Source organism: Danio rerio, chromosome 2, assembly GCF_049306965.1.
Source record: "Danio rerio strain Tuebingen ecotype United States chromosome 2, GRCz12tu, whole genome shotgun sequence".
Classification (NCBI taxonomy): domain Eukaryota; kingdom Metazoa; phylum Chordata; class Actinopteri; order Cypriniformes; family Danionidae; genus Danio; species Danio rerio.
Genome location: NC_133177.1, coordinates 25425732 through 25446099, shown reverse-complemented (window position 1 = coordinate 25446099; position 20368 = coordinate 25425732). Strand labels below are relative to the sequence as shown.

Sequence of the window (20368 nt, the reverse complement as noted above, 5' to 3'; positions counted from 1 at the left end):
GCTGCTCGCCCCTGAGGGATTGAGCTCATCTGCTGGCTCTGCAAATCACTAGTCCAGCCCACTGAACACAGCACAACACCAGCTCTAATGTCACAGAGCCACTGCTGCGGGTGTGAGCGCATGACAGATGCACAGCAGAATCTGTTGCTTATATAGCAGTTTATCAACACACTGACACTTTCACTATAACAGCTTGTTCATTTTAGCTCTGTGCCATCATGGCATAGCTATGCTGTAATCTAATGAAACTATTGTATGCCTGAGAATTTGCAGTCCAGTCCAGAAGTTTTGGATCTGTTGAAGTCTAAGATGCATGTCCTTTGCATAGTATATACTGTTATGCAGGAAACTGTTTCTGATACAGTCTTATATTTTTAAAAAAATCAAGCCTTTTTATGCAACAATTCTTGCATTTTGTAGAAAAAAGTCCTAATTGCAATTGGTTTAAATGCAATTCAGCATTTATTTAACTCTGATTCAAGACTATATCTCGAAATTGTAACGTTTTTACTCAGAATTGTAATTTGAAATGTATGCGTATAAGTGTCTTATACGGTCAAGCAACGGTCAACACAGGGGCAAACAGATGTATGCAGGCAAATCCAGAGTCATAGTCAAATGCACAGGCGAAAGTCAGTACAGGCAGGCAGCAGGCTACGTAAACAAACAAACAAGTCGAGGGTCAAAAACATGGCATGACAAGGAAAGTGCGTTGTAATGTTCACAAAACTTAACAAGACTCAGCTATGAGAGTATCAGAGTGAGCCGTTTATATGTGTGTGTAATCAGTCCATGATCAGTCCAGCATCAGCTGTGGGAGTGTAATCAATGGAGACTTGAAGCAGGTGTGTTAATCATGCATGTTGCATGACTGGATTTTGTTGTCTATACACCAGCAGATTTGTAGTTCTATGTGATATGTGTGTTTACCAGCGATCTGTAAGGATTAGTTCGCTGGTGATTGTGACGCGTACATAGGAATATTGGCTTTAGTGGAATTTTTCATTTGGTCTTAAAGTTATAATATATTCTCTTAATGGCAACTGTAAATAGAAGTTCATAGTCCTTCTTGCAATACTGACTGTAGATCAGTTTTAAGTAGCTCAGATTGGCTTACTAATGATTACAGATGAGAGACCAGCGGCCATATCACATGCACCTCTCGAAATTAGTTTGTGAAACTTCACATATCAATATTTACTTTACCCTCTCTGAAGTTTTTGAGCCATCTCACAATTCAGATTTTTCCCCCTCTGAGAATCGCAATGTCTTTAATTCTCACAATTTTGAGTTTATATTTCACAATGCAGTCTTCCCCCTCAGAATCCAATTGGAAATGTAAGTTTATACTGCAGAACTTCTTATAATTTTGACTTTAGTTTCCTCACCGTATGCAGCAGATCCTTTCTTGTTAATGCTCTATTTGTCAATTTAACATTGTGTAAAAAAAATCTAAATAACTTAGACTTAAGAGTTTATACATTCACTGGCCACTTTATTAGGTACGATTGCTCGTTAATGCAAATTTCTGATCAGCCAATCACATGGCAGAATGTAGACTTGGTCAAGACTATCTGCTGCACAACCATCTCTAAGGTTTACAGAGAATGCTCCAAAAAAGAAAAAAATATCCCGTGAGGTGCAGTTCCTTGCGTGCAAATGCATTGTTGATCCCAAAGGTCGGAGGAGAATGGCCAGACTTGTTTGAGCTAATAGAAAGGCAACAGTGACTCTAATATCCACTTGTTAAAACCGAGGTATGCAGAAGAGGATCTTTGATTGCACAACACGTCAAACCTTGAAGTGGATGAGCTACAGCAGCAGAAGACCACACCGGGTGCCACTCCATTCAGCTAATAACAGGAAACTGAGGCTACAGTTCACACAGGCTCACCAACATTGGACAATAGAAGATTGGAAAAACATTGCCTGGTTTGATGAGTCTCGATTTCTGCTGCAACATTTGAGTTGTAGGGCCAGAATTTGGCATCAATCACATAAAAGCATGGATCCACCCTGCTTTGTATCAATGGTTCAGGCTGGTGGTTGTGGTTTAATGGTGTGGGGGATATTTTCTTGACACATTTTGAGCCCATTAATAGTACCAATTGAGGATCGTGTCAACGCCACAGCCTACCTTAGTATCGTTGCTGACCATGACCATCCCTTTATGACTACAGTGTTGATCTATTGATGGCTAGTTTCAGCAGGATAACGTACCATGTCATAAAGCGTGAATCATCTCAGACTAGTTTCTTGAACATGACAATGAGTTCACTACTCAAACGGCCTCCAGATCTCAATCAAATAGAGCACCTTTGGGATGTGGTGGAACATGATTGTCATATTATGGAAGTGCAGCCAGCAAAAATCCGCAGCAACTGCATAATGCTATCATGTCAATGTAGACCAAAATCTCTAAGAAAAATTTCCAGTACCTTGTTGAATCTATGCCGCGACAGATTAAGGCAGTTGTAAAGGCAAAAGGGCTCCAACACAGTACTAGTAAGGTGTACCTAATAAATTGGCCGGTGAGTATATTTTGCGCTCTGAGGATTTTAAGTGCTTCTTTTATTCTCCCTTGTAAGTTGCTTTGGATGAAAGCATCTACTAAATGAATAAATGTAAATGTAATGCAGCTCAGATCTGATATATTGTGAGATATTATCCTCCAAAAAAAGCTGTGTTGCAATGAGAATACTCGAGCTCTACTCATCCTGAAAACAATGAGAACAAGCCTTTAGGCAAATGTGATAAAGGGTATTAGATGAAATCCAGACTTTCTTTGTTTTGTACATGGCGTTGTAACCCAATACACCCACTGGGACATTGATGCTTAATATAATCTGAGATTTGATAAACGCAACAGACTCTTGTGCCTCTAGAAGAAAAGTGATGTGCATCTGCAGGCAGAGCGGTTTATATTGTTATCTGAAGTAGTCATGTGGCCTCAAAGCCAGTCAGTTTCTGCTTTAAACTGGCAGAGTAAGAGCTGTTTGCGTGATCATCATGTGTTTGGAGTTAAAAGAAAAAAAAAATTGGCCTCTCAGACAAGGAGATGGATTTAATGGTGGGGTTGCTCAGCTGATCTGGCATGTTTTCTGTGAGTTTATGGCCTGAGGAGCTCTGGAATGTGGCTTACGTGGTCATACAGTTTCACACCAGTACAGCTGAGAGCACTTTCCTAACATGGGAAACACTCTCATACATACAGATGTGTGCATACTTTTCCTGACCTTCTTTTGAGAGTTCTTGTCTAGCATTGATGTTTTTTCCTTTATTGTTTGTGTTGACTTTTTTTAATAGAATTATTTAGATTAGTTATGTATTTGTAATTATTTAATTTGTCAAAAGTTTTTAGTTGACTTAAGCCGAAATTGTTATACATAATTAGTATTTTGGTAACTAGAAACAAATGATATTGAGGAGAGTATGTTCTTGAAAGTAATGGACACCATCGGTCAAATTAGCATTTTTGAGAGAGAGACAGAGAGAGAAAAGAAAGAAGAAACTTGAGATGCTTATTATTTTAATTATGTATTGTTATATTTATTATTGTCATTATAACTGGATTATTACACTGTAAAAACATGTCAAATAAATTAGCAGTAAAAAAGCAGCAGCTGTGGTTGCCAGAGTTTTACATTTAATTATAGACTGTAAAAGATATGGACGTAGTATCCATGACATCACCTTTAGGTTTCTGAAGAACGCAAATGAAGCTACAGGTAGGCCTGGGCAACAGTCACCATTTTGTTTGCGCATCATCTCACCAACTGGGGGCTACCAAACAAGGGCAAAGAGGCAGAGTATGAGGGGAGCTAAAGACGCCTGCTAGCATTTTGCTTAGACAGGCTTTTCTTCGGGAGAATACTTCTTCACCTGTGATTTGTTTGTGTTATGACCACATGTGCTTGACTGTATACTATATCCATAAAGTGTTTAGTCTTTAAAAAAAACTTTTTAAAAAATGTTTTAATACATTGAGCCACTAAGCATTGTTCTTATGATGCTTTTCTACAGGAGGAAAACGCAAATTACTTACAAATACTTCAGATATAGTCTGTGTTAGTAAATACAAGGCTATTTATGAAATCCCAGTCATAAAACTGTATGACAACATTTCAGATGACTGTTTAATAGCCTAAAGCTAATCAATCTGTCAGATTGTGGAGTGCTTTATCGGTCTAAAGAAAATTCTAAATTATCTTAAGTAAAACAAAAACATTTATAGAGATGGTATATAAGTATATAATTTCACTCACCTAGGAAATGAAGGCAATGTGAATGGTTTGTGAGCTCAATTTAGTGCACACAGCATGCCATATCATCTGAAAATTGTAGGAAATAATTAAAAAAAGGAACTGACTGTGTACAGCCACATAAAACAAAACAAAAATACGATGAAATGCCGAGTTCAGCGGCTAATCAGCCGGAATGACATGACGGTGACCAGTCAGACCTAGCTGTCACTCAACTAGCCATGCCTTTTATTATGCAGACTTAATATAACTTAATAAAAATTTGGAACAGATGAGTTATAAAAAATTTACCCTCCTTACAGTTGTCATGACAGCACAATGTTAGATATGCACCAAAACCATCTTTTGTACCAAGCTGTAAACATGTTTTTATCAGCTGTAAAATTGGCCAATTTAACATGGCAGTCAGTGAACATCTGGAGTTTATGGAGCCAGCCCTCAAAGGTGAGTCGATGAATTGCAGTTTTAGTTACTTTCGTATTGGCTTCATAAGGGAGAACAGTAGGTTACCGCTTGGTTAAAATACGGTAGAAAATGTTCAAATGTCATGGTAGTCACATTTCTGTTGTCACACTTTGTAATGATATTAAAATAGATGTAAAATAGACTAATGTTGCCCCTAAATTAAACAAAATCACCTTAATTATAAATAAATGTACTGTAGTTCTTTTAACAGCAAATCATTTTTATTTTACAGTGTTTAGAACAGAAAATGAAGTCACATATCTCTACCATCTTTAATATAATAGTATTTGCAAGTAGGGCTGGATGGTGGCCAACATAAATTCATGATTATGTTGAGTGTGAAGTGTCTGTGTATGGACATGTATATGTGTATACACACGCACACGCACACACACACACACACACACACACACACACACACACACACACACACACACACACACACACACACACACACATCTACAGTATTATAAAAAAGTGTAATTATTAATTAGCATCAATCTCATTAATAATTAGCACTTTTTCTAAATTCATGATGTTTAATTTATTAAGTAATGCTGACAAACCAAATCTGATTGTAAAATATGTTCCACTAAAAGCCACAGAACACCTTGTGGACTTTTAAGGGCAGAAAACCAGAGACTATAATTCACTGCGTCTGGTTTGTTTCTGATAAGCAGCGGATCACATACAGAGGTCTCCGCCATAGCGAGTTGTTCTAATATTCATTTTACAAATCGTCGCACATTTCAGCAGGCCGACTCGCAGGAACAGTGCGATGAGGTAAAGTGTTATTCTTCCATGGCCGATAAGGGTGAGCGAGTGCGTTGAGAAAGCTGTGGGGATTGTCTTTGGCTCTGATAATTCAGAAGGGCTTTGGAGGGAGATGAAATGATGTGCGATGGCTCTTGGCTGCAGTCCCGCATCTGGGCTTACTCTGTTTTGGGGGAAGGGGCTTCGACAGGGAAGATTAAAGGCCACCAAATACACCCCCCCCTTTTTTTTCTTTGCGAGGGCGTTTGGGGAGATCGTTACAATTATTACTCTCTACATGACCCGTGTTTTAGACTCCTCTATGTTCTGTAATTATGTTTGAAGAGAAAGGTCCATTCTTCCATATGCTGCATAATCACTGACCCTTTCCTCAAACATTTAAACAGTCATTGCGTTATTAAATAACTTAAAACGCAGCTTTCATCAAAGTCTGTTCATATTATATCTTGCTGGATACAAAGCAAATATTGTCGTTTACTGTTTCTACTTTGATGTCCCGTAAAGGGGTTTGTTTTGATTGCAGTGTTATCAGTTTTAATATATTTAGTTGCAGAAGATGTTTGGATGTATATGTTTTTGGGCAGGAATAATACTTGTTAAGCTTAATTATCAACTAGAGTTCCACTAAAATAGAAAATTTGGCCAATACTGGTAAGCAATCAATTGGATGCTGATAACTGATATATTGGCAGATTAATACAAATGTTGACGACTTTTTAGGAGCCTGATTACACATACAGTGAAAAAGTGATTTTGTTTCAAAATCATAGGGACTGCAAGGGCACATTAATATATTTTCATGTTGAACAACTGTCATTATCCTAGGTTAATAATGATAATGTTGAAAACATTATCTTTATATACATGTATGTATATTAAACAACAAAAATATTGAATCACACATTGTTTTATAGGTACAATTATTGATTTTTATTAACCATTAAAGGGTTAATTCACACAAAAAGGAAAACTTGCTCTCTATTAACTGACCCTTGGTGTTTTCAAACCTTTCAGATCTTTCTTTTGATAAAAACAAAAAAAGGATACCTTGAAGAAAGTTGAAGCCTGTAACCATTGACTTCTACATTATAAAAAAACAAATACTTTTTGTCAAATGTTACATCTTTCCAGATTTCTTCAAAATGTTTTACTTTGTGTTTAATATAATAAAGAAAAGCATAAAGGTTTGTGGGTCAATGTTTTTTTTCAAAGGGCAAGTAAATTACATAATTTACAGTTTTGTGTGAATTATACCTTCAAATATGATATTTTGCCACAAACTCTTGAATTGGTGCATATTAATAATTATTAAGGTAGTAGTTAGGTTTAGGTACTAGGAAGGATTAGGGATGTAGAATAAGATCATGGAGAATACGTCCTCCATAAGTACTAATAAACAGTCTTAATAATGGACAGGTATTAAGTCACTAATTAATAGGTACTTAAACTAAGGAATTACCAAAGATCGTGTTTGCTCCACAGACTTACACTATAAGCTTAGCAATAGAAGCATATATTTTTTTTATTATTATTTTTTTTATGAAATGACCATTGTGCAACAGCGGAAAGAGTCTAACTCAACCAGAACTTGTCCTTTTATAGGCCAAGTTATTCTACTTTCTCAAATTCTTCCTTTGAAACTTTTACACATATATACACTTTTTTATTTAACAACAGACAGCTTCACATATAATGTTGTATATAGTAATATACCAGTACATACACTTGTCGATTTGTATATTTGCAGTCACTGCTTAATTTAAATACAACTTAATAGTCCTAACTTATTTTAAAATGTTTTTATTATCTGTTTTTGTCCTGTCTCTGTCATTCTGCTGCACTGTAGAAGCTCTGTCACGAAAACTAATTCCTCCTATGTGTGACCATACAATAAAGCTCTTTCTGATTTAGATTTTCACAGCCTCTATCTGACGCAGAAGTTATAGAGATTGATTAGGGAAAAAGGAGAGTGCTTTCAGGACTAGTGAGATTCAGTTGTAATGGGGTTTTTATAATTGAATTATTTGATATTTCTGTTAAGCTGATCCCAACGAAACAACAAAGTCCCTTGTGAACTTGTAACTGCTGTATTTAAATGGCCGGAGGTCGAGATTTACAAAAACAATGATGGACTGCATCTGTATCTTGATAACAATCTTAACTGCTTGACAAAAATTGGTCGAAATAGTCCACACTTTTCTACACACATAGTCACACATTTCAGTCTAGTGCAGAAACAATGCAGGGTTGGTTCAACTGAAATTGGGATAAAATACAGGCAAACCCAACCACAGGGTAAACATCAGCTTAAACATTTAATTAAAAAAATTCAACTCAGCAGTTAGATTTGTCCATATTTTAGTTTGATTTAAAACAGCAACCTATTTTTTTAAAGAGTATGTACTATTGTGAAGACCCTTGTGAAGGCTTAAAATGCACAACGTATAGATTCTTCTTTGCTTTCTCAGTAATGGCAGTGATGATGGATATTATTTATATTAATCTCTACGGCCCTTGAATTGAATCAGAAGATTGTCACAGACTGCTGCACCATAAACTGCTTTGTCATGGCAATTTCCAGAACTATTGTGGCCACCTCTAACACTGTTGTTCAAAAACCCCTATAATTACTTTTATTTATGAGACCAGGGAAGTTTTCCACCATTTTGTGTTTTTTTCTGTTTTCAATGTTTTTTTTTCTCTCTCTCATCTTCCTGCAAACAGACTCAGGGTTTTGGCAGCAACATCAGCCTTGAGCATACGCCTGTACTTCTGCCTTAACGTTAGCACAAATTGCTGATTCGTCAATTTTTACATTTTTATGTTTTCACTTTTATGAAAATATATAATTATAATAAGGATATGACAACTTTAAGCAGTAGATATAAAGCCCGCTTATCAAAATCTCAATTTGCTTTCTTGGATGATTAAACAGATTGACAGTAAAATATTTAATCTATCACATACGCTAAGGATTTTCATATAGCCTAAGGAGAGATGTGTTTGCAATGTTATTGCAATTATGCATATGGGACCACAGCACACTAGTCTACATGAAAATAACTAGATTGTTTCACATACGCCCACAACCAATATGATACTAATATCACTGATAGTGAGTTGTGCATATGTTTGTGTTGGTTGTTTTCTAGTGTGTACATCCTCAGCCAACAGCATGCCAGAGTCACAGCTCTTCCTGTTGTTGCTAGGAATGTGATGTCACCTACTCCCTTAACAGGGTTGGTCCTTGTGTGTTTCAGATCCTCAGCTTTGGCCAGGAACAAAGGAGCAGCGACGACGCTTTTCCCCACAATCCTCTGGTGCTCCCTCCCAGCTGGCGGGGCCTGACTGTGTCTACTGACACTGACTGGAGCTGAGTGCTCTCTTTTTCCGCCGTGCGGGGCCTGGCTGCGTGGAGGAAGTGGGGGCTAATTAATGAACTGTGAGTATGAGGCCTCACTGCTGACAGCCAGTGGAGACAGGATTAATAGTCCGGTCATCTGGCTTGATGTGTGTGCCTCCAGGCTGCCCCTTGACGAGAGTCCACTGCGGAATCCACCACGGCGGCCGCCGAGAGACCAGCAGAGATGCCCACCGAGACGCTGCAGGCAGATAGCAAGCCCGTTGGCCAGGGCGGGGCCTTTGCCTCCGCCGTCCCGCTCCGCATCCTCAACAAGGGGCCTGACTACTTCCGTCGCCAGACTGAGCCCAATCCAAAGCGCTTGAGCGCTGTGGAACGGCTCGAAGCTGACAAGGCCAAGTACGTGAAGAGCCAGGAGGTCATCAATGCTAAGCAGGAACCCATCAAGCCACAGGTCCTGGCCAAGCCCCCTGTCTGCCCAGTTCCCCTCAAGAGGGGTGGCGGTGTGGGATCTGGCTTGAAAGCCTCCAACAACAACGCCAAGTCAGACACTTGCGCAACCACCACCAAACGGGAAAATCTCAACCTGGAGATCCTGAAAAACATCCTTAACAGCTCTTCCTCTTCTGAGGGGCCCGCCAAGGGGACTTCACACAAAGTTGGGGCACGTAGCTGGGCACCTCACCACTCGTCCGAGTTATCGGAACCTGGATGTCGCTCTTTTACTGACTCTCTCAAAGTACCACCTTCTACGCAAGGCAGACACAGTCCCCAAGGAGGAAACTTGAATCTGAGTCGCAGGCTGCTGGAGGAGAGGTCATGCGAGGTTGATGGAGAACGCTCGCCCCTGCATGCTTCCCACAGCTCCTCAGACATTCGACGAATGTGCAATGGCAAGCCACTGAGAGCGGCACGTAGCAGCAGCTCTTCCGCACCACCACTGCCACCCAAGCCTAGCGCCAAGGCCTTGGCTGCTTGTGACAATGCTCCCTGCTCTCCTGAACGAGAGACACTGACTAGCACTGCTGCAGAGCTGGAGCTGGGGAGCTCTGTGGCCCGCAGGCCCTCCCTACACCGCTCTAAGTCAGACCTGAGTGACCGGTATGCTCGGGCCGGTGCTGACGTGGAGCGCTTCTTCAACTATTGTGGGCTGGATCCCGAGGAGCTGGAGAGTGTAGGTGTGGAAAGCTTTGCTAGGGCAAACTCTGACATTGTGTCGCTTAACTTCCGTAGTGCCAGCATGATCAGCTCCGACTGTGAGCAGTCACGGCATAGCAATGACGACCTGACCGATGAAGAAGATGACGCTGGGGAGCGTGTTCCCTATGGAATTTCTGCTGTTGAACGTAACGCCCGGATCATTAAGTGGCTCTACAGCATTAAACAGGCACGAGAGTCTCAGAAAGTCTCCCATGTCTAAAAGAAAGAGCAGACCTCCCCAATCCAATCTGAACTTGGTACTTGCTTATTTTTGCAATTCATGCACTGTCTTTAAATCTTGAAAGATTACATGGCAAAGCCTTTTGAGTTACCAGCTCTTTTTGAGTCGCTTTTGCATTCAGTGTTCTCTGTCTTCTGAATCTGCATGACTCCTTAGAAACTCAGCCTCTTTGCGGCCTCAAGGTAATGCAGCTCATGTAGAAGCCTCTGTAAAAATGGTTGCGTCCACGCAATCTTTATGCAGAGAACAATTCGTGTTTCCCCATTTTATTTAGTTTTGCCTCTGTCGGTCAAATGTTTTGATGCCAGCACCTTTCAGGTGCTTCTTATTTCACTTGGGCACACTGAGCCAGGAAGCCATATCTGTATGAATGCAGAGCTGCAGTGTGTTTAAATCTCTTTTGATCCTCTCTTTATCCGTTACTTTCTTTTTTGACTTGTTCTCATGATGGATACAAGCTCAATGTATATAAACCTCTGTGAATAGGCGCAGCAGAAGCATGTTTTAGTCTATTCTTCAGATCTCCCCCACCGACTTCTCTCAGTCAGCCTTGCACTGGTCATGTTGTTCTGGCAGTGTCATGACACCATCCAGCTTCATGTGGTTTGTTTTCACCTGTCTGTCATCCATGAAGTTCCTGTTTGGCGATTGATCATTTTTGTGGTCCTATTGTTTGGAAAGGTGTAAATGCTGTAAGAATATGTATATAATTTTCAGAGTTGTCAGAAAATCATTGTGTGATGATGAGTCTCCTGTTTTCCTCCATAGCTCCTGGTCTGTCTGTCCCTGCTCTTGCATCGTGAGGCTGTGTGAGACTTTGTCCATGAGCAAATCTGTATGACACTGTTGTTGCAATGACATATATGTTCGGTATATTGAAGTTTGAGCTGTTACTTAAAAATTTCATCAAGACGTTTTGTTCATGTTTAGTTCTTTTTCATTTCAATAAATGGCTGATTTTGCCAACTTTTGCCATCAACCTTAAGTGTTTGAATTGTTTTTAATTTATTTCTATATTGTTGTTTAACTTGATGTTTTTCTTTTCCTAAAGCAAGGCGGAAACATTTTTCTAAATGTTTTGTGTCATCCAGTTTTGGAACAACATAAGGAAGAGAAAATCTTTATTGTGTAAAATTGTCCCTTTAAGCAAGTATGTTTTTTTTATTTATCAGCTCATGCAGTGGTGGAAAAATCACACAGACAAGTCATGTGATTGTTCTGTTGCTGACCCTGAGAAAACAGCTGTCAAGTCTTATATCCTCACAACTTGCACATAAGCAAGATCATCCCTGTTTTGAAATCCTATTTTCACTTTCTCATTGTAGCCCTTGTCTCTTTGCAGATCATGGCTGTCCGCAGGAGGGTTGGTATCTTTAATTTAGTCATTTGCGCTGCCTGGTTTCTCAGGGCAGGAGGAAATGATCTAATTCATCACAAATGTTTAGAAAGACCAGACCGCTGCACTAGAGGCCCACTCATTCCCTAGAGCACCTAACTCACTCCCATAAACAAGCACAAGGAAACCATGGGTCACAAGCTGGAACACTTACATGAAACCTTATGTTTTCACCCACTTTTCTCAGCAGTTTCTAAAAAGACCTGCAACATGATATTGACAAATCACACAATTGTGTTTAGTGTTAATATTACCATTGCTTATGGTCACAAAAAATATGTTATGTACTGTACCATCAATTATTTTACAGACAATAACAAATCCTTGATTATTACTGCTAATGAAAGGTCCCTTTTATTTTCTTTATTATTTTTTTTCTTTAATATTTTTATATTATTGAATTAGTCTGGTGGATAAAATAATGGGTAAAAAAGTCCACTGAAGGAGAGACCTAGGTAACACTTTATTTTGATGGTCCATTAGAGTATTAGTAGACTGTCTGCTTAATATCTGTTGAAACTGCTCCTTCAAGAAACTTTGCAAGTATGTGTCAATTTATGCCGAGTTCAGACTGCATGATTTTAGCCCCAATTTTGACTCGTCGTCAAGTTTTTAGAAATCACTGACAAATGCCTGAAATCACAGGAAAATCGGTGCTCTTCACGTGAGTTACAATCATGCAATGTGAACAATAAAAGACGCGATTGAAAGAATCACTGATGAGTCACCAATACCCGTGAGATATTTGGCATGCTAAATATCTGGAGCTGTTGGCGATTAAAATCATGCCGTGAAATGTGTTCTTATTGAAAATAACATTGGCGATTACCTACAGCCAATGAGAGAGCAGCTTCCATAGTGTGGGTACCTGCAGGCTAGCGTCAGATTGGGGGAGAAGTTAAAAGCACTCCTTTTCAGTTTATTTGGACCCAAGAAATGGAGGAAAAACTAGTGTAAATTTGGCAGGAGCACCCGTGTCTGTTTGACGGTCATCTGAGCAATATCACAACTAGGTCAAAAAAGAAAAAAGTTAAGAAAAGTTAAGAAATACAACAAAGATTAATTTGAGTTATTAGGGGATATGACACTGGAAGAAATCACTCATACACTGTAAAAATGGCCGTGATTTCAACGGTAAAAAACTAAAAATGCTACAGTACAAATCCGTAACCTGGTTAACGGTATGTTTCCTTAATATATACGGCGAATAACCGTAAATTGACTTTCCTAGAATTCCCTGCATGGCACATAACTTTTTATGCATTTTGTTGATGTTAATATGGATCTTTTTAGTTATTTTCCCATCAGTTTCCCATCTGTTACATCTAATGTTGATAAACAATGTTTATTTCATGACTTTAATTTTATGCGTGTTACCATACTGGTGTTTAGTAGCTGTCTGGATGACACTGAGCACCTTTTATATGCTGATACTCTTTTCTGCTTGTGGGAGAAGTTGATTGTGATGAGCATTGGCTCATTATGTAACTTTCTCATCAGCACCTGAATGTGGGTGTGCTAACGTGGCTAACTGTGTAACAAAAGATGTGTAGATGTTGATCATTCAAAATACAGACATTTTACCTCTATAAATTAATAAAATACGGTAAATACCATAAAAATGAAAAATTACTTTTACGGTTTGTACCGTGTTTTTTACGGTAAAGTACTGGCAACCAAAGCTGCCGTTTTTTACCGTAAATTTTACGGATTTATTTTTTACAGTGTACTTTAGTTCTTGGAACCATTGGCACAAGTACCCACTTTTGGCCCTTATGTCGCACATCCAGAATTATGAGCGATTTTTATTTTTTATATTAATTTTATTATTATTTTATTCAATTTATTTATTTTTTTTTAGGCAGCTGGAAGTCCTAGAACTAAAGTGGTTCCAATCTTCTTCGCTGTGAACACACTAAAAAGCAAGTACGTCCTCCAATTGTTAGGAAATGTGAAAGGTTTATTTTTTCATTGCAAGTGTGTAGGCTGATAATGTGGCATTACAAATTTATTTTCTTCACATTCAATTTACTCTCTCCATTGCATTTGTTGTATTTCTACATTTCATCTCCATTATTAGGAAACCCTCAACACATTGGCTGTTTCTCAGTATGTGTTCTTCAGCGTTCTTGTGTCCTTGTGTTCTCCTGTAACAGCATCATCAACTGTCAAAGTTCAGTTCCAAAACTCAAGACCGCAAGAGCGGAGGACATGTGAAAGTTCCTGGATGTGTTCTTGATATTGTGTTCGCACAGAGGCAGACTTGAGCACTGAACTGCCTCTTGGGTCCCAGAAGTCATTGCGGCTGAATAAAAAAGGTGGGTAGCACAGCATTTAATATAGATTTATTATTAAAACTCTCAGATAAAACTTCTCTCAGGAGTTTCCTTAGGTAAGACGATGAACCATGAAAATCTTAATAAAGGCGTAAACGCATTAAGGGTATTTATTTGCTAAAATTCAGATTGAAATTAGTTTTATTTGTATTGTGTAATGTATATTTGTAAGGTTTTTATGCATAGTATATAATGTGAAAAGGGGGAAACAATAAATCGTTGTATGAATGATGTAATGTTTAAATAATTTTCCATTAAAAACGTGTAAAGTTCATGTGACCATCAGGAAAATCCAGGGAAGAACGCAGCATCTCATTTCTCACAGGAGGAGTTCTCTGTTCTCGTGGTCTCCTGAGTTCGTTCTTCAGAGGTAACTTGGCAAGAATGGTCTTCACAAGAATGCGAGTCCGTTCTCTGCGTTCTTGGAATTGAGAAACAGCCATTATTTATTTTGATCACAGATTTTTTGCTATTGTTGATATGATAGCGGAGAGATGGCCAGAAAGATAGGGTAGAAAGGGGTGTGATGGATCAGCAAAGGGGACAGGAATCGAACTGCACTATGTGTCAATGCACTTAACCACCAAGCTGTACACACTGGCCATACTCCAGGTTTTGATTTTATTAAATGCTGCGCTCGATGTTGCTGTTGGGTGGCTAATGTCACTTCAAGTTCCAGTGCCAAATCTACCAGGAAAATGCCTATAGGGGAAAATGTTGTTCTCAGGGACAGCCCTTGTGTCTAGTTCCTATAACTACATATCAACCACTTGGCATTGCATTTAAGCACATTATTGACATTTGTCAGGTTGTGCTCTTTGATGATTATGAAGCTAGTAACCAAAATAAAACATGTCGGCCAAATGGCTGCTGACACTTGCTGTTCTGAAACTGAATGCTGTATTACAGTAATTATAAATGACTTAGTGGCTGTTAAACAATATTTACACAATGCACAACCCCTCCCCTACTGCCCAGAAAAAAGTGTGTAATGTAGGATTAGCGAATCCTCCCTCTGGCTTTGCATTACATGAAGATAATTTCGCAGTAGATCTAATGACTAATGGGGGTTTATCTGTTCATGTCAGGAATGCACGCGACTGTTGAGCCGTGATGGCATAAAAGCCTCATTTCTCTTGTCAGGACTTGGATTGAAACAAAATGGCACCCCGGGCAAAATCGAGACTCGATAACAATAAGGAGGTGAATTTAATTTTCCATTTTGTTTCCTGAAGTTACACCAATAACATCAGACCCCCTCATGAACACATTCATTAATTTCCATCTTGCTTGCCTGACAAAGGAGGCATTGATGAATGCCCTTTCTATAGCCCTTTCTCTCTTTCTTTTTTCTCTCTCTCTCATTCCCTGGCAGGAGCGAAGCAGAACATTAGGCTATTAAAGCAAACCATGTTTGAGCCGTGTCTCTCTCTCCACTGGAGGGATGCTGGGACGTGGTTGTTGGGGTTCATTATCTGTCATCATTCTCGCTACATACCTCCCTCAGCAGCAAAAAGACTGCAAGTTTCTTCATCCCTTTGACTCATGCTTTCCTTAAGCAGCAGTTTAAGCCCAGCGCTTACAGCTGTGAGCTAACATGACATTTACCACTGATTTCCTCTCTCAATCTCCCTCTCTTTTTATCTTTCTCAGGCTTACGGTCATAACTGGCTGAGTGGGGCTTTTGTTTGTTTTGCTAGTGTTTCACTGTGACGCTGCAGTATTAATATCTAGAGATTCTTCCAACACTACAAGTGTGTTCACACTTTTACTTTTGTTCTATTTATTTGTCTGTACTAAAAAAAAAAAGAAAAATCTAGTAATACATGTTCACTAGGGTTGTACTGACAAGGAAATTTTTGGCTGTATATACTCCTTTATATTTGTAAGCAAATAACTGATAATTATAGGCTATAGGGGAGTGCAAGGCACAAAGTAACGCAGGGTTAAATGTAACACAGTGTTTTAAGGTACAGTATGTTAACCATGCCATGCTTCCTAGGTTTTGACCACAATGTTGGCAGATGTCTTCCTGCCAATTATTAAAAAATGTTGGCGAAATTTTGATGAGAAACAAAGGAGAAACCATTCTTGCTGCATAAAAGTTTTATATATATATATATATATATATATATATATATATTATTATTTTTATTTTTTTTTTTTTTTAAAGAAAATCAGTGAAAGTATGTACGTAAAATCGTATTTTGTTGTGATTACCGTCTTCTAGGCTAAAAGATGAAATCATTTTGAAAGATGTAAAAAACACAGTGACTGCTAGCCAATTTTGAGGAAAACATGACACAGCAGGGTTAGTTGTAACATGGTGTTACAATTAATCCACGCACTGTTGGACACCAATTATGTGAACAAAATAATTTTTCGAATTTTTAGTGTAATGTTGCCACCTTTTAAATAAAAAACGTTTTTAATAGAAACTAAAAAAAAAATGCTAATAATTGCAAATAAATGCATTGTATAATAATGGATAAATGGATTTAAATATGTTTATCCAATAAATAAATAAATAAATAAATTAAGTAGAATAAAAAAAAGAAATGAGCCAATTACTGAGGAAATATAGCTACTATTTAAAGTAAACAGAAATTAAATGAACTGTGAAATCTACCTTTTTAAGCATGTGTTACAACTAACCCCTGTCTGTTACAACTTGCCCCGCAGGTGGGGTAAATAGTAACATTTTTACTCCTAGCACTTTTGGCAATACTGCAGAGAAACCATAGGTCCAGCGATTATACAACCAGTGCTAAATATGGTTTGTCTAGCCCCATTACTTTGTTCATTATTTGACCTAAACCAAAAAGTGTTACTTTGTGCCCCACTCTCCCCTAAGACAAGGCTGCCCAGTGCTGTTCCTGGAGATCTACCTCCCTGCAGTGTTCTGCTGCAACCTTGATTAAACACACCTGTCTTTAATTACCAGGTGCTCCTTCAGATCCTACTTAGCTGGTTCGGTTGTTTTTTAATCAGGGTTGGAGCTGATCTCTACAGAAAGGTAGATCTCCAGGAACATGATTGGTCACCCCTGCTATAAACTGATAAATATTAATCTTATTATGAAGTTACTTGGTCACAAAATAATACACAAACAAATAAAATGGAGACCTCTGGAGAAGTAAACCAACTGATATTTTCTTTTCTTATTGAGCTAAAAACCATAACATTAAAAATAAGCATTTATGTTATAAATATGTTTGCATGTGATGTATGGGCACATTTTACATTTTTGAGTGGATTAACCTTTTAATTAAATTACATTTTAAGCACCTATACCTATCTAAACTGCCTAAACTTAATAAGTAAATGGGACATTATACAAGAAATTACAATACAATTTCACTTATAAACAAATGTGACAAAGCCTGGCCTTTAAGGTTGTCATCTTCAAAAAGCATATAATTGAATGATAGAACATATCCTTAATCACTGTCTGCTTCTTCTCCGTTAAATGATGTCACTTAATCTGAGTGATAGCCTTAAAGCTGTATTGCACGCATTTTATGTTGAACGATCCGAGAAATGGGCCTGGGCACGTTTTTGATAGCATAGTGTGAGTAGGCCCTTTAATTGCACTTACTTACAATTGTGAACTGAAGGAAGAAACTGATCTATGAGCTGTGTACCGATAAAGTTCCTGTTAAGCTCTGACAAAGTCCCATATATCAATAGTTTTTTCTGATCTTTTCTTTAACAAACAGCTTACGAATCCCCCATTGCTGGGTAGATTATTGCTTTAATCACCAGAACATTCACTCATACTATTCACTTATATTCAGTCAAGGTCAGTCCCACACACAGCCGCACTCTACTAGCTTGAAGGGAAAGGCGCTTTCACGTTTTACCTGATCCTGTACTTCATATTTGGTATTGTTTTCGTGTTGATGCCGATACGAACAGGCAGAAGATCAGGACGAACAACAAATCATTTAAGCGACTCTGAGTCAAATCTTTTATTAAAAATATCAATATTTTTAAACAAGGAGCTCTTTAAACTGATTTAAACATCAGCTGAATGTTTTCATTCACTTATAGCTTTGTTGCACACTGCATGGAAGGTCATTTTTCTAAAACCCATAATAGGGGCTCTTTAATCAATTGATGTGAATCATAACAACTTAAACTTGCTATTTCTGAAGTTTTTTTTTTTTCTAGATAACAGTTTTATCATAATAAAACTATTAAAGCTGTTCGTTTAATTGGACTGAGGACATTTGTAAAATGTTTTAATAAAGAACAAAAATCTGAGAATTCACTGTATTTATGTTTTTATGTCAACAACAGGTAGTGTACGTTTCTGATAGAATGTCCCTTATATCTTTTCATAACAGCAACAAAAGTGTATTTTTAATGTATTACAAGAACATTGGAACAATCCAGTTAAAGACAAACAAAGTAGCCTGCACATGTTTAGGTTGTTGGACACTGTGTTGACATTGGCTGGTAAGGCTACACTTCATCAAGTATTTGAACAATAGGAGCAACCTGTCAGAGTGAAAAATCATTACAAAACTCGAGGGGACTCGTCGTTAAAATTCCAGTAGCTTGGTAAAAGCTGTCAACAACCCACATTCTCTTGTGTTCAGTCAGGAGAGTAGGCTCTGTGTGCACTGAATACTCCAGAAATTGAAATTCAAATGGTTCGCTCACAGCTAACCAGCATCAATAGAGTCCTCTCTAGTCCCAAACGACCGAAGACACCTGACAAAAAAGGGAAAGTCCTGAATTCTAAAACACAAATTTGGGCTTGTCATGTGTACTGTAACTGAGAGGCTTCATGACCACCAACTGTAAATCATCTGATTGAAGTGGCTTTTTATTCTGATGGGAAATGAACAGTATAAGCTGTTCATTTCTGAATACCTTTTAATAGACATGAAAGTGAGATGACATGCAGATGTTGTAATCAGTGTGATGCACATACTGCAGTTCCCGCATGCGATATGAAATGATGATTAAGTAAAGCTTCTGCTTGGGTTAGATAGTTCACCCAAAAATAGAATATTTGAAGAAGGTTTTTATTTGACATTGTGGTTTCTTTGTAATTTCTGCAAACCCAGTGATGATAAACAGCCACATTGCACTACGAGTGTGATATTGTGGTTATAGAACAGTTCGATGGAGTAATTATGTGTATAAAAAAGAAAATCAAACATGGAGAGTCTCAAAATCCTTTTGTATGAAGAACTACTTTCTTCCACTATACATTCACATCTGCAGCTGACGTCAGAACAGCAGAAACACTTGCTACTTCACCAACATCATTTTAAAGCGAGTATTTGAATGATTCTCCAGTGTAATGTCTAAAGTGATTACAAAACAGATGATTTTGCTCACATTTTGAGATCATAAAGCTGAACAGCATAAAATGCCATCAGTCTGCAGAGATTTCCCAGCATTTCTCTATTGCAATTGTGAGGTCACAATAAATAACCCTAAAAAAGCCAAAACAACGCAAACACTACAAGATTACTCCTGTGTTTGTAACAAAGAAAAACGCTAAACATGAGGGCATTTTTTTTTCTTTTACTGAACAAGTCTGCTGTAACGAAAACAGGAGACTCATTAGAAACAAACAGATGGCCAACCATTATAGTGGCCAACATACTGATATGAGTCCCATCTCACACTCAATACACTACAATTACTATGGTATAAATGCAGCACTGCAACATAAAGAGAGATCCACTTAGAATGTCACTTACCAATTTTATGTTTTGATCACCTGTAGTTTGAAAACACAACATTTTTTTCCCTCTAAGGGCTTATTATGCGGTCTGTTCCCATCTTGTGGATGGGCACTATCCTTATAAATAAACTGCATAGATGTAATCTAAACAACTACATTCTCACCTGAAAATGCCTCAAAAGTACATTATGTTGTCCATCAGCTGCAATATCTGTTAAACTGTAGTGAGTTTATTGATCCGCTGTCACTCTATGTTGGTGGTGTAATACACAAGGCTGAGGAGGCTGTATATTGCTCTGATATTGCAGAATATTGCATAACTATCAGGCAATCAAATTCGAGAACCAAACAGAACTGCTGTATAAATGAATTTCAAGAGTTCACACATTTAAATATTACTTGATAATAATAGCAGGTTTGGCATGCTATACCGGGAGAGAACCCTGAGCTCGGAAATAATTGAACCCAGGGCTCCCGCCTGGTCAGTGAGCATGTAAGAGGAGTAGATCAGGTACTCTCTGGGAGATCTGGGAGCTCCCCCTGGTAAAGGAGGAAAAGGGGAGATGGGGTGGATGGGTGGTTTCTTCGGAAAATGAAGTAAAGGGTGTCGTTTTAGCTAGGCTACT

At 38.3% G+C, this 20368-nt stretch overlaps 1 protein-coding gene across 9 annotated transcripts in view; it reads left to right on the top strand.

Annotated features, from left to right (window-relative positions):
- The window catches only part of fam110b (family with sequence similarity 110 member B), a 108021-nt gene extending 96739 nt beyond the window's left edge, over positions 1-11282 (top strand). For 5 of the 9 annotated variants that reach the window (XM_073920660.1, XM_073920672.1, XM_073920667.1 and 2 more), the window contains exons 3-4: positions 8762-8943; positions 9026-11282. In XM_073920660.1, coding sequence (XP_073776761.1) covers positions 9089-10282 — 1194 coding nt within the window. In that variant the 5' untranslated portion in view covers positions 8762-8943; positions 9026-9088 and the 3' untranslated portion in view covers positions 10283-11282. 9 annotated transcript variants of the gene reach the window in all.
- The last annotated feature ends 9086 nt before the right edge of the window (positions 11283-20368 follow it).